General features: G+C 38.9%; 1 protein-coding gene across 1 annotated transcript in view; it reads left to right on the plus strand.

Moving 5' to 3' along the window:
• The window catches only part of GTF2B (general transcription factor IIB), a 37949-nt gene extending 29373 nt beyond the window's left edge, over positions 1–8576 (plus strand). The window contains exons 3-7 of the mRNA XM_006760793.2: positions 1859–1992; positions 3609–3755; positions 3888–4017; positions 5810–6091; positions 8042–8576. Coding sequence (XP_006760856.1) covers positions 1859–1992; positions 3609–3755; positions 3888–4017; positions 5810–6091; positions 8042–8175 — 827 coding nt within the window. The 3' untranslated portion in view covers positions 8176–8576. The remainder of the gene's footprint in view (positions 1–1858; positions 1993–3608; positions 3756–3887; positions 4018–5809; positions 6092–8041) is intronic.
• The last annotated feature ends 4993 nt before the right edge of the window (positions 8577–13569 follow it).

The following is a 13569-nucleotide window of genomic DNA, read 5'->3' on the forward strand; positions in this document are numbered from 1 at the left end:
CAGTTTTACCTTGGCTCCTGGATCAACCACTGTGTGAGTCCACCCAGCAGGAGCTACAGTGATACCAGCAGATTTCTCCTCCTTGTTTGGGGTTTGGAAGTTTTGGATCTCTCTTACCCAGCTGCAGTTTGTTAGGTAATTTTCAGGTTGCAAAGGGCCAGGCCTTTCATATGCAAAAGCCTCTGTGCACAGCTTGGGTGGGGCAGGGTCTCAGGGAATCAACAGGGTGGAGCCAACAACTATGGCTGCTCCTCAGTCCTACCCTAAGAGGCCCCGAATCTCAGTGTCCCGATAATCACTGCAAGCACCTCTGAGATTAAGCCGCCCTTGAGTTCCGACCAATGCCAGACAGTCGATTTTCTCCCCGTATGAGTCTGGGTCCCCAGAGACTTGCCCAGAACTGGAGTTCAGAGCCGTCGGAACTTGAGACTCCCTCCCGATTGAAAAAGACAACCTCGTCCTCAGTTGCCAGCCCTTTTCGCGTGTGCCTCCGTACCTCTGCACTTTACTTCCGCACCCCCTCTGAGTCTCAGTGTGCTTTTCTCTTTTTTTCTAGTTGTAGAATTTCCACTCAGACAGCCTTCCTATGGTTGTGGATGGTGTCCATTTTGTCTTTTAGTTGTATTTTTGAAGTAGTTGTCGAGGCAGCAATTTCCGGTGTTTACCTATGCAGCCATCTTGGTTTCTCTGAACTGCTGTTAAAGCACTCCTCCTGCACTATACCTGTATTAGCTTACAGTTTAATCTTTACAATCTTTAAAATGTAAGGTTATTGGGACAATTTAAAGCCAAGGAAGTAAAGGCACAGAAATGAGGTAATCTGTCAAAGGCTAAGTAGAAAGTGATAGAGTCTACACTCTTGAGCATTTTATTAATTTACTGTCAGCACCAGAACATCTTTTAATTGCTGAGGTAATGCATTTCTGTCTCTCCTGAACAAGTAGGCTGTGTGGGGCGATCAGTTTGACAGGGGGCTTCGTGAGGGACGACCAAACAACTGAACAGCAGGCTGCATGGGGTAACCAGGCCGGTGGGGGGTGTGGTGCATGAGAGGCGACCAGGCTGGCAGGAGGGGGCAGTTGGGGGCAACTAGGCCCACAAGGGAGGCAGGTAGGGGCGACCATGCAGGCAGGTAGGTGAGTGATTAGGAGCCAGTGGTCCAGAATTGTGAGAGGGATGTCTGACTGCCAGGCCTGGGATCAGGCCTAAACCGGCAGTCGGACAACCCTCAAGGGGTCCCGGATTGGAGAGGGTGCAGGCTGGGCTGAGGGGCGTCTAGTGTGTGTGTGTGTGTGTGGTTGGTCTACTTGGCTTTCTTCTCACTGATTCTAGGCTTAAAGTTTGTTATTTATAAATTATTTGGCCAAAAATATTTTTTATTAAATATTTACCAAAACAAGCATAGGCCTAGTTCTTTGCAAAGCATTTCCTGTGAAAACTTAGTAGTATTTTTTTACATTAGGCTGTGTGCATTGATACCATTGTGAACAGTGTTTTCTAATGTTTCTTTCCTTGCCTGTTGCACATTTTGTGCAAACTTTTGTTCAGAATCATTATACTATTTTATCTTTGTTTCACATATAAATAGGTTTATTTTGTTATTTGTCTTAAGTCTTTTTTCTTCTTAGAATTAGAATATGACTAATCATAGCATGAGATTTTTAGAGGGTAATGATTGGGCTGGCACAACAATTAAAGGAATGCTTTCGGACAAATGTCTGAGACATGACACTTAAGCTGGAGCCTAGATGTCCATATTGAAATTTTCTGGGAATAAAAGCATTGAGTTGGGCATTTTAGACAGTGTTAAGTAAACCCTTCTTGCCAAGACTATTTAGGTTTGTGCTTATATTCTTAGGTGACCGGGTTATCGATGTGGGATCTGAATGGAGAACTTTCAGCAATGATAAAGCAACAAAAGATCCATCTCGAGTTGGAGATTCTCAGAATCCTCTTCTGAGTGATCGAGATTTGTCTACCATGATTGGCAAGGTAATACCAAGTGAGGCCTGGCCAGAAACCTGGGAGTTGGGGAACTTTGCAGAGGCATCAGTCACTGCCTCAGTGAGCAGTCTTGTCCTGAGAATGAGATTTGCCAGTAATACCATTGAGAATGATGGCTGCCTTATGCATTGCTTCCATCGTAAAGGGGAGGCCAACAGCTCAAAATCAGAGCCTTAATATCTCCAGCCCTTGTTTTCATGAAGCACATTTTGCACAAAAATTAGGTTGAGCATAGTGTGGTCTCTGAGTACTTACTGGTATGCTCCTAGAACACTAGTAATGTCTTTTTCTTTTATACCACCTACAACAAATTGGAACTCAATATAGCCTATTTTCTAGTATTGGAAATACTTACCTAAGCTTTACATTTTTTCATCAGTAAAGTGAGAAATACTACTACTTCATAGAGATATTGAAGATTACATGGGAATATATGTGACGTATTTATGACAACATGTATTATGTGTTCAATTAATGGTAGCTGCTGCTATTACATAGGATAGTAGCATAACCGTCCTGGCAACCTGGCTCTTTTTTGCTCCGGTATCTGAATTGGAAATAGTACTAGCAATATTCCAAAGGACTAATCAAGTAAGGGTATGCTATTTTAGTACTTAACCTATACTATTGCACAGTCTATTTTTCATAAAGTAATGTGAAAAAGCAGGTCATTAATTTTTTTTTATGCTGTATACATTACATATCAAATTTGAAAAGCATAGTGTATACTAGGTTTAAAAGATTACAATGTTCAGAAATATCTTTTATCGATCAGCTGCCTCCTGCACACCCCCCACTGGGGATGTGCCTGCAGCCAAGTACATGCCCTTGACCGGAATCAAACCTGGGAGCCCTGAGTCCACAGGCCAACGCTCTATCCTCTGAGCCAAACCGGTTAGGGCCAGAAATATCTTTTAGTAGGTGATATCTGTATTTGCTTTAGTCTTACAGGCTGGAAAAAGTATACTAAGGACATTTTCAGATGTAAGATTGCAACTAATTTTCTTTCATTGTCTTCTAACTGGTTGATTACTTCATAAATTTGTACTTCTAATTTTCCTCTTGCCTAATTTCAATATAATTATACTAATATAATTTATATAATTGTTATATAATTATAATTACATATTAGCTAGCTCTAGTACACTGCTACAATGTGGATGTGAGAAGTGCCTTTGTCTTCTGACAAATGTAATGTTGCAGATATTTTCTCTGTTAATCATCTTGCTGTCTTTGGGCCTGGGAGAGTGATTTTCTAATATGAAGAAGTACCCATTTTTAGTGTTTTATCAGATATTTTATTAATGGGTTTTGAGTTTTGTTTACTAGACCTTTTTTTTAGTACCTTTAGAGATGATCATTGGAGTTTCTCTGTAGTCTTTTAATATGATAATTTATATTATTAGATTCTCAGTAGATATTTTTACATTTAAAGTATTTGATAGAAAACATTCCTAAAACCATTTTACCTGGAAGAACAGAGAGGTTACACAGGGTAGGTTTCTTGGGCATGTAGAGTCAGATCATATGAGTTCTGTTTTCTCAGAAATTGTTCATTCAGATTTTCAAAATTTTGCATATAGTTATAAAACTTTGTTTTATAGGGCACCGGAGCTGCAAGTTTTGATGAATTTGGCAATTCTAAGTACCAGAATCGGAGAACAATGAGTAGTTCTGATCGGGCCATGATGAATGCGTTCAAGGAAATCACTACCATGGCAGACAGAATCAACCTCCCTAGAAATATAGTTGTAAGTTCCTGTCTGTCTTCTTTAAGCCATTCTGGCATTGACTTAGCATAATTTAATGAACACATAAAATTTTGATATTGCAACTAATTAAATGGCCTAGAGTTAATTAAACTTAGTTACTCTGTTTTGAAGGATCGAACAAATAATTTATTCAAGCAAGTGTATGAACAGAAGAGCCTGAAGGGAAGAGCTAATGATGCCATAGCTTCTGCATGTCTCTATATTGCCTGTAGACAAGAAGGGGTTCCTAGGACATTTAAAGGTAAGTTTTCAGTTGCCTAGATAAAAGTCTTATCTGTCATATTACCAAAGTCAGGCAGCTTTGACACTAAGTAGTGCTATGTTGTGTCTTTGTGGTTATATCTAGTAATCCACCTAAATACAGGTTCCAAATGCCTGTTTATTTTTGTTCCTTGACAAAAATTAATTACGTGATTTAATTGACGATGTTCTTTTCAGGCGGTTTTCTCGTGTAAAGTCATTTTAGTCCATGTGAGTGAGCCCTGTATTCCTTGGCAATTAGAACTTTTGTACGTTTTGAAGCCTGTTATTATAAACCAGAGTAGGACTCTGTAGTGAGTCTGTAAATTTTTGATGCATAGAAAACAGTTTGCACATATAGCCACGTCTCTACAAGTGAGGGGAGTCAACCCTTAAAAAGCATCAGTGACATTTTTTATCCTGAGTTATGCAATTTGCACTTTCACATTTAAGTTGGAGACTTTGAGAGAACTAGTATTTTTCATCCAGTTTGCAGTTTACCTATGAATACGTGACCACCTATTCAGTATTGCTGTGATGCGTATACTGACTTTAACTGGCAGAGTTTGTTTTGGCTTAAGACTATAATTACCCTTTATTTATCTGTGAATGTTTAATTTTTACATTTTCTTACATCAATATGGAGAGGCAGTGGCCCTTATCATCTTTTTCATTACAAGTGAAACTAAGGCTTTTGTTAAATTTATTTTTAAAGTGTTTGGTAGTTGAATTTTTAGACCAACAGGTTCATATATTTTATTTTGTTTTGCTACAGCCTATAATCACAGGGATAGCATGTACATAAGACATTGTGTAGCTGGAGAAGCATTCTTTATTTAGCTTGAGTATTTTTTATCTCCTTGATACATATTCCTTATAGATTAATATATAAATATCAAAGAAGTTTTTGATTGCTTGAGGAATATTATTTACATAAATTGAACCTTCAGGTGCATTAATATTTTTAAATATTAAGACCTGCACTTAAGTGCTGGCCGGTGTTGCTCAATAGATAGAGCGTTGGTTCTCGCACCTAAGGATCACAGGTTCAGTTCCCAGTGAAGGGTACGCACCTGGGTTGCAGGTTCGATCCCTGGCCCTGGTCGGAGCTCATATGGGAACGGGAGGCAACCAGTCAATATGTCTCTTTCACATGGATGTTTCTCTCCCCATCCCTTCCTCCCTTCCACTCTCTCTAAAAATCAATGGAAAAACTATCCTTGGGTGAGGATTTAAAAAAAATAAAAAAGATCTGCATTTCACCTTGGGGAAAAAATTTCCTTAAAGTTTGATGAACATTTAAATTAACAGGAAATTTAAATGAGCTCTAAGGCAGTGGTTCTCAACCTTCCTAATGCCACAACCCTTTAATACAGTTCCTCATGTTGTGGTGACCCCCAACCATAAAATTATTTTTGTTGCTACTTCGTAACTGTAATTTTGCAAGTGTTATGAATTGTAATGTAAATATCTGATATGCAAGATGTATTTTCATTGTTACAAATTGAACATAATTAAAGCATAGTGATTAATCACAAAAACAATATGTAATTATATATGTGTTTTCCCATGGTCTTAGGCGACCCCTGTGAAAGGGTCCTTCTACCTCCAGTGGGGTCATGACCCACAGGTTGAGAACCGCTGCTCTAAGGGAAGTATCATGAAGATGATTAGGGATTCATCTGTTAGGCATTGTTGGAATTTTTGCTATTAGAATGTATTACTTTTGTAATCTGAAATGATTTTAAAATGAACTTATATAGATGTATTTATCTAATTTTTTTTTCTTTTAGAAATATGTGCCGTATCACGAATTTCTAAGAAAGAAATTGGTCGATGTTTTAAACTTATTTTGAAAGCTTTAGAAACCAGTGTGGATTTGATTACAACTGGGGACTTCATGTCCAGGTTTTGTTCCAACCTCTGTCTACCTAAGCAAGTGCAGATGGCAGCTACACATATAGCCCGTAAAGCTGTGGAACTGGACTTGGTGCCTGGAAGGAGCCCGATATCTGTGGCGGCAGCAGCCATTTACATGGCCTCACAGGCATCAGCTGAGAAGAGGACCCAGAAAGGTAGGAGAGGAGTGATAAAACCATGGTGGCTGTAGCATGTCTTGGTTAGTTCCATTTTAGATATGAAGCAGGTAAATATCCAGAACCCACTTTAAGAGGTAGTTCCATAGCATCATAACTTAAGAAAATAAAGTATTTCCCTTCTTAGGAGCTCATATATAAAAATGTTTGGAGGTTTAACCTTTGTATAGACTTAATCTTTTTTCTCATTTGAATTATTTTTAGTTTGTACATTCTTAATATTTAGACTTTTTCCTCCCTCCCCCACATTTTCCTGGTTATTTTGAATAGTTTTCTTTCCCCCTCCTCAAAACTTACTTTTTTAAATCTTGAGAGGAGTGCCATGCGTTGTTTCCCACTGCCTGGCAATCAGGCTGTAACAGTCTGTGAAGCCTGTTCTTTCTCCTTCTGTACAGTATTCACAGTCTCCTAATGAAAACACTTGGCATAAGTAGTTTCCACCTTATACACTGTAAAGCCATTTTTTAATTTAGCATTGTTTTCAAACAGAAGTGTTAGTGATTTTCTTTATAAGCATGGATTCATTCATTCTGTGATCCTCAAAAAGATTCATAAAGAAAAAAGAGCAGTTAAATGTAAAAGTGTGGTAATGAAATTACTTACTGCAATAACTATAATACCCTATTCGGAATAGGCTTTCACATTGGCTTAGGCCATGTTTCCCTATCATAAAAGTAGTAAATGATATAGAAGAATGATCAGGAATAAGTCACCATTTGTTATTTAAATGTGCCCTGATTGCCTTTGGCCTCAACTCTCTCTCTCTCTATATATATATTTTATTGACTTCAGAGATGGAGGGAGAGAGAGAAATGTCAATGATGAGAAAGAATCATTGATCAGCTGCCTCCTACATGCCCCCCTGTAAGTTCATATTCACATCAGTATCTGTGTCTAAAAGGATGTGATGCACAAGGAAATTCAAAATCAGTTAGTTGCATACCGATGGCAGCTGTCACTGAAAACGTAAAACCTCATTTATTTGAGTTTTTATTAAAAGTCATGTTTTAAAAATCCATTTTAATTAAGTATTTATAACTAACCAAATAATTGTCAAGTGGTAGTCCTTTCGAATCACCTGGGAATCTTTTTAAAATCCTGACTTCTGGGCCTCATCCTCCGGAAATTCTGTATCTTTGTTACTGATGTTGTGGCCCCGCCCCATAACAAAGAAACAGAATTTCCGGAGGATGAGGCCCAGAAGTCAGGATTTTAAAAAGATTCCCAGTTGATTCTAATGTGCAGCCAAGGTTGAGAACCACTGCTCTAGGCTGTAGAAATCCTCATGTGAACAAGTATCATGTGATCTCAATATATACACTCAGCTGTTTATAATAGAGAATATATATGCTCAACTGTGTTTATAATAGCGAAACACATCTACATTGTGCTGTTATATTCCGCCGTTTGATCTCTGATGTAATAAGTAGGAAAAAGTTTTAGAACAATATTTATAGTATGATCCCTTTTTGGCTTTAGCCTCATAACAGAAGAGGGAGATGTTGCAAGGGAACTTTAAATAATAAAGTTAATTTCTTCACAAGACTGCATTCATGGATTACGTCTATGATCCTCAAAAAGGTTTATTGTGAAGAAAAGGAGATGTCAGTTTCAAATATGAAGGCCAATGTAATGGTTGCCACTTGCAGTGCTATGCCCTGAGCATTGTTGAAATGTTTTACATGAAGTAAAACTTTTAATACTGATGATAATCCTTTGAGGTAATAGGGTAATACCAGTAATAACGTTAGCCCTGCTTTTGACTTTTAGTATATAATTCCATTGTTGATTTTTAAAAAACAATAGCTTTGGTTTTGTTTTTCACTTTGACATTTTATACAACTGTGTCTCACAAATTGAAATTTAGGTAGTAGAATGTAGGTAGGATAGAAGTTATACTTTTAATATTTTGATTTTTTTGTCTTTTAGAAATTGGAGATATTGCTGGCGTTGCTGATGTTACAATCAGGCAGTCCTACAGACTAATCTATCCTCGGGCCCCAGATCTGTTTCCTCCAGACTTCAAATTTGACACCCCTGTTGACAAACTACCCCAATTATAAATTGAGGCAGCTAATGTCAAACTCTTGTGGTCACTGAACTTTGCCTATTGTACATAGCGTATATGAAGTGCTGGATTGAGCCTTTAATGAGGAAAAAGAAATGGTACGCATTCCAGGGCTAATGTTAATCGCTTGGCATTATGTATGTATATACTAGTAAAGCATATTTAATGATTTAAATTTCTTATTGAATTTGCTTTCTTTTTTAGCTATTTAGAAACTATTTTGGAAGATATTTGAAATTATGTAAGTCTTGAATAAAATGTTTTTCAGAACTAAAGTTTTTGTTATAATTACATGTGATATGTAATTTATAATTTATAATGTATAATTCCAAATAAGGCATATTATTGTAGCTAATAAAGCTGATAGAAGTCCTTGTTTTTTGTTTAAGAAATATATATTTAGTTGTTTCGTGTTATTTTTTTTTAACTTTAATAAAGTCATGGAACTAGCAATGGCTGTTGACAACAAGAACAAGTTTGTAGTTTTAAGTGTTTGTGTGGCTTATAGTTTATATAGGGTGTTCCAGAAAAATGTATATACGCTCTAGCAGCTGATGGCTTAACTTTGAAAATAAAGTATATTTATAGTTATTCAAAATGTGTGTATACATTTTTGGGGACACCCTATGTATGTATTAAAAAGCAAGAAGTGCCCTGGCCCATGTTGGTCAGTGGTTAAGGCCTCAGTCTGTGCACCAAAGGGTTGTGGGTTCGATCCCTGGCCCTGGTCACTAATTGTTTCTCTCACATGGTGTTCCTCACTCTTTCTCTCTCCTCCCCTCCCTTCCACTCTTCTAATGGAAAAAATATCTTCGGGTGAGGATTAAAAAAAAAAGGCAAGTGATGAACTGGACTCTGAAAGGCACTGCCTTGATAAGAATGTGCGTTTTCCTCCATGAGATTGAGCAGAGAAGATGCTGGTAAATAAATAGAGCAACAGATTTCAATTTTCAGATCTTAACGTTTCATTTTATAAAATCTGCATACCCATAATTCTTTGTTACTTTTACTGATTGGGATACTCATAGGGTAAAGACTATTGTAAATGGAGATTATTTGGCCTGATAATGTACAGGAATTTTTTTAATAAGCACCCTACCTCAGGTGATTGTGATGTGTAGGTGTTTTGCATATCACTCTTTGAGGAACACTGATTTAAGGTCACTTGACTGCTAGGCAATGTAAGCGAAGACCAACAAATAACGCCTTTTCTCCAGCTAAGTCAGGGTGTGGCCCCCACACTGTGCTCACTGGAGGGTAAAGAACAGAAGCAGTGCCCACACTGCAGAATCCAGCTCCCTCCTGCCATATGATGGAGCCTGGTAGCAGCTGCAACTGGTCAATGCTCTCAGGGCTGCAGCACCAAGGCACCTGCACACAGGGGGAACCAGGTAACTGTGTGGCAGGCTCATGAACCCGGCTCCTTTTCACCCACCACATTCCCCACAATGGTGGTAGTTCCCCGAGATCCAAATGACAGGGACACAGCAGGAACACCCACCACCCTAACATCCAGACAGTGACTCCAGGGACCACTGGGATACCCACTACCATGACCTCTGAGGCACCCGTAGTGCTGGTAAGAAAAAACCTCCGAAACTAGTGCCATCTACTGGAAAATGAAAGACCTATCAACCTGCTGAATTATTAAAAGCAAACCAGTCCTTAAGAAAAGTGTTCACTATCTCAAACATGCTGGTAGAACACACATCAGCCAACTTGAACAACCAAGTTTGGTTTCTGCAGAACTAAACAGAAGCTCAAGAGTCATGGAAGACTGTGATCTAAATGATAGAAAATTCAAAATAGCCATGAAGAAACTCAACAAGATATAAGAAAACTCAGAAATGCAGTTAGATAGGTTCAGGAATAAAATTAATGGACAGAAGGAGTACTTTACCAAAGATATTTATAAAAAAAGAACCAAATTCTGGAGCTTAAAAATGAGATGGGAAACGCATCAGAAAGCACTGAAATAGAACAGGCCAAATGGAGAATTGGCAAGCTCAAAAACAAGTGTAGAAATAACTCAGGTGGAAGGTGGAGGAAAAAGAAATTCGTGCTGGCGTTACTGTCGCACCTCAAACTGCAAAAGTTATGGCCACAGAGCATGGTAAGTGGTTAAGATGGAAAAGGCTTTAAATTTGTGGGTGGAAGACATGAAGAGAAAACATGTTCTGGTTGATGGCACTGAGCCTGTATGCAGACTTCAGCAAGGAATCCCCTGAAACAAATGGCACCTTTTACTACAAGGAAGGGATGATTACAATAAGGTATTTTGAGAGAGACCTCATAACTTTTATTACAGTGGTATATTGTTATAATTGTTCTATTTTATGCTTATGGCTATTAATCTCTTATTGTGCCTAATTTATAAGTTAAGCTTTATAACAGGTGTGTACAGAAAAAAAAACACATGGTATATGTAAGATTTGGTACTATCCGAGGTTTCAGGCATCCACTAGAGTTCTTGATATACATCCCTCCCGAATGGGTGGAGAACTACGGTACTTAAAATATAATACATTCTAAACCAACGATTGGTTTTGACTTTTACTCATCTTGAGGTATGAAAAACTCCTCATACATAGGTGGACAGCCACCTTGTTCATAGCAGCCAGCTTCTGCCTACACCCACCTCGTTCATAGCTGCCTACATTTTAGCAAGTTAGGAATAGGAGTGAGCCATGATAAAGTGGATCCCTCCTATGCATGCTAACATTTTTAAAGCAGTTGAAATCTTGGTTAATATGGCCCCTTCCATCCGGGTATTTAAAACTGAGTCACCCAAAAAGAGAAGGGGGAGTTGGGGGAAGACACTGGAAGCCACTTTCATTGACAATCTCTGCTATTACACTGAGTTCAAGGATTGGATTGTTCCATGGATTCTAAGGTTGAGCCCTCCGGTCCAATACCCCCATTTTGTAGATCAGAGACATGCAGAGAAACCACAAGTTCTGTCCAAGTTCACCGTAGCAGGAGGTGGGACTAACTCAGGTCTCTCGATCACTCAATCCAGTGATCTTTCTACTAAACCCACTATTGAAACTTAGGAGGCTGCTTCAAGATGAACTTTAGTTGTAGCTTCCAAATAAAATTCTGTTCAATTACTAAGATTAACAATTATTCAAAGCAACACTTTTATCTGGCTTCTTGGGGAAAGCTCTTCAGAGTTGAGTTTTTAAAATATTTAAAAACCAGTCCAGGTGTCAAGGAGTTAATAGCTAGAAGTCCGTGATGGCGAACCTATTACACTGAGTCCACCCAGAAAGAGAAGGGGGAGTGGGGGGGAAGACACTGGAAGCCACTTTCATTGACAAACTTCTCTATTACACTGAGTTCAAGGATTGGATTGTTTCATGGATTCTAAGGTTATTGTTTCATATTCTAAGGTTGAGCCCTCCGGTCCAATACCCCCATTTTGTAGATCAGAGACATGTAGGTCAGACACTTCTGACACGTGAACTCATTTTTTTGGTTGATTTTGTTAAGTGGCATTTAAATATATAAAATATCAAAAATATCTTTGTTTTACTATGGTTGCAAATATCAAAAAGTTTCTATATGTGACACAGCACCAGAGTTTAGTTAGGGTTTTTCAAAATGCTGACACACTGAGCTCAAAAGGTTCGCCATCACTACTATAAGTTGTTGTTCTTCCAAAATAAATGCTTCTTAAACAAGATGCCTCTTGATAGTAAGCCTTTGTGTTCAAAGCAACACATGTATTTTACCCATGGTTGTCTTTGGTTTCTAAGCTAATTTTGTATCACAGGTGCAAGATTTACTTTAATTATCAAGATGAACAGCTGAAGGGGGTCAGCCTATTACCCACCTGGTCCTAATCCAGCCAGAGGCCTCCGTGCCTATGCCAATATTTCCAATTGTCAATGGCCCTGACTTTTCCTGTTGCGGGAGTTTTAATCTCATCTGCCACTCATGGACCTCCTGAAAGGTCCCCTCTCCAATCCCTCCCTCCCTCCCGGATATTTACACATGCACACTCCTTTCATCAGGATCTCAAGATTTCAAGGTGTCATCATTCAGTTGATCTCTAGCCCCAGAGGCCCCAGCATCTCTCACAAACATACACTTCCATTCAAATTCTTGCTGGCATTAGTTGGCCAGGGGGACTTTTCACTGCCATTCTAGGGTGCTCAAGCTTGCCCTTGATGAAAAAGGAGGGAAAATATGAGCATAAAGCAGAATATCAGAATAATTCTCATGCTTTCTCTCATCTGCAGCAGCCTATGAAAGGATAAATGTTTGAGAGCTCTGAGAAAGAAGGAATATTACTGGTATGCTAAATAACAGCAAGAGCAAGAACTAGAAGTGATGCCTTGTTGAATTTGAGAATCTGCCAAATGACAGTTTGCTTTAAACTGACATGTGACAAAGTAAAAACCATAAAAGAATTGGGTCTACAGCTCAGAGATGCTGGAGAGGCTAGGGTGATCTATACTGTTCCACAAGGCAGGTCTATGATGTAAAAGTTATACGGAGCTTCCAGATGAGCACATCACATTGAATACCTTACTGAAGGTATTTTATCAGACTCGCTGTATCTAAGATTTCTCTGGAATGCCCTTACTGCATCTGTGGTTCCTTCCACTCCATGGCTATGAGACACCAGACAAGTTAATGATGGACCAAGAGCTTTCAACCTCCTCCTACGTTACTGAGGCCCAACAAATATCTACTGTGTAATCGACTTCTCCTACTGTTTTAGTTTGTTCATCTGAGGGGCGGTCTGCTCTTCAGTACACATCAGGGGTCCAGATTTTGGCCCTGATAACACATTTTAACTGTGCTTGAGTCCATCACCGTTTTCTTCTACTGCATATTGGAGATGATGGATATTCAATGGCCACTCTAAGGTCTCGTGAAGGCCCTCCAAGCAGCATGGACATCGAACGGTGTAGATCAGAGTCTTCCATAGAAGATCTCAGAAACAGCCCCCGGCTCGCTTCTGCTCCAATTATGTGTTGGAGTACCACTGAAGATTTTGTTTGAAAAGGAAGGTACAAATGAATGCCCTACTCTAACTCATTTTACAGATGAAGACATTAGGGTGAAATGCTCATATGTCACTAGCAAGGTGAAATAACTTGTCCTGCATCATACTACTAGATACTAGCAAAATGAGGACTAGTCCCAGGCCTCTTGCTACCCTCCATGTGCTGATTTGCAAAATGCCTCTAGTTTCAAGTGACAGCATGAATGTGGAAGTTCTCCGTAGGTCCAGAAGGACTGAACTTAAACAAGAAGTGGCTCTTGTCAGAGGAACACCCTTGTTATATTGCAGCCCACTTGCACTCCTCCTGTCTTTTGCCAAAAGTGGGCAACTTTTTTTTCTACTAGTACTTTATAATACAATCAGCAAACAATA

The sequence above is a fragment of the Myotis davidii genome, unplaced genomic scaffold, assembly GCF_000327345.1.
Source record: "Myotis davidii unplaced genomic scaffold, ASM32734v1 scaffold156, whole genome shotgun sequence".
NCBI lineage: Eukaryota > Metazoa > Chordata > Mammalia > Chiroptera > Vespertilionidae > Myotis > Myotis davidii.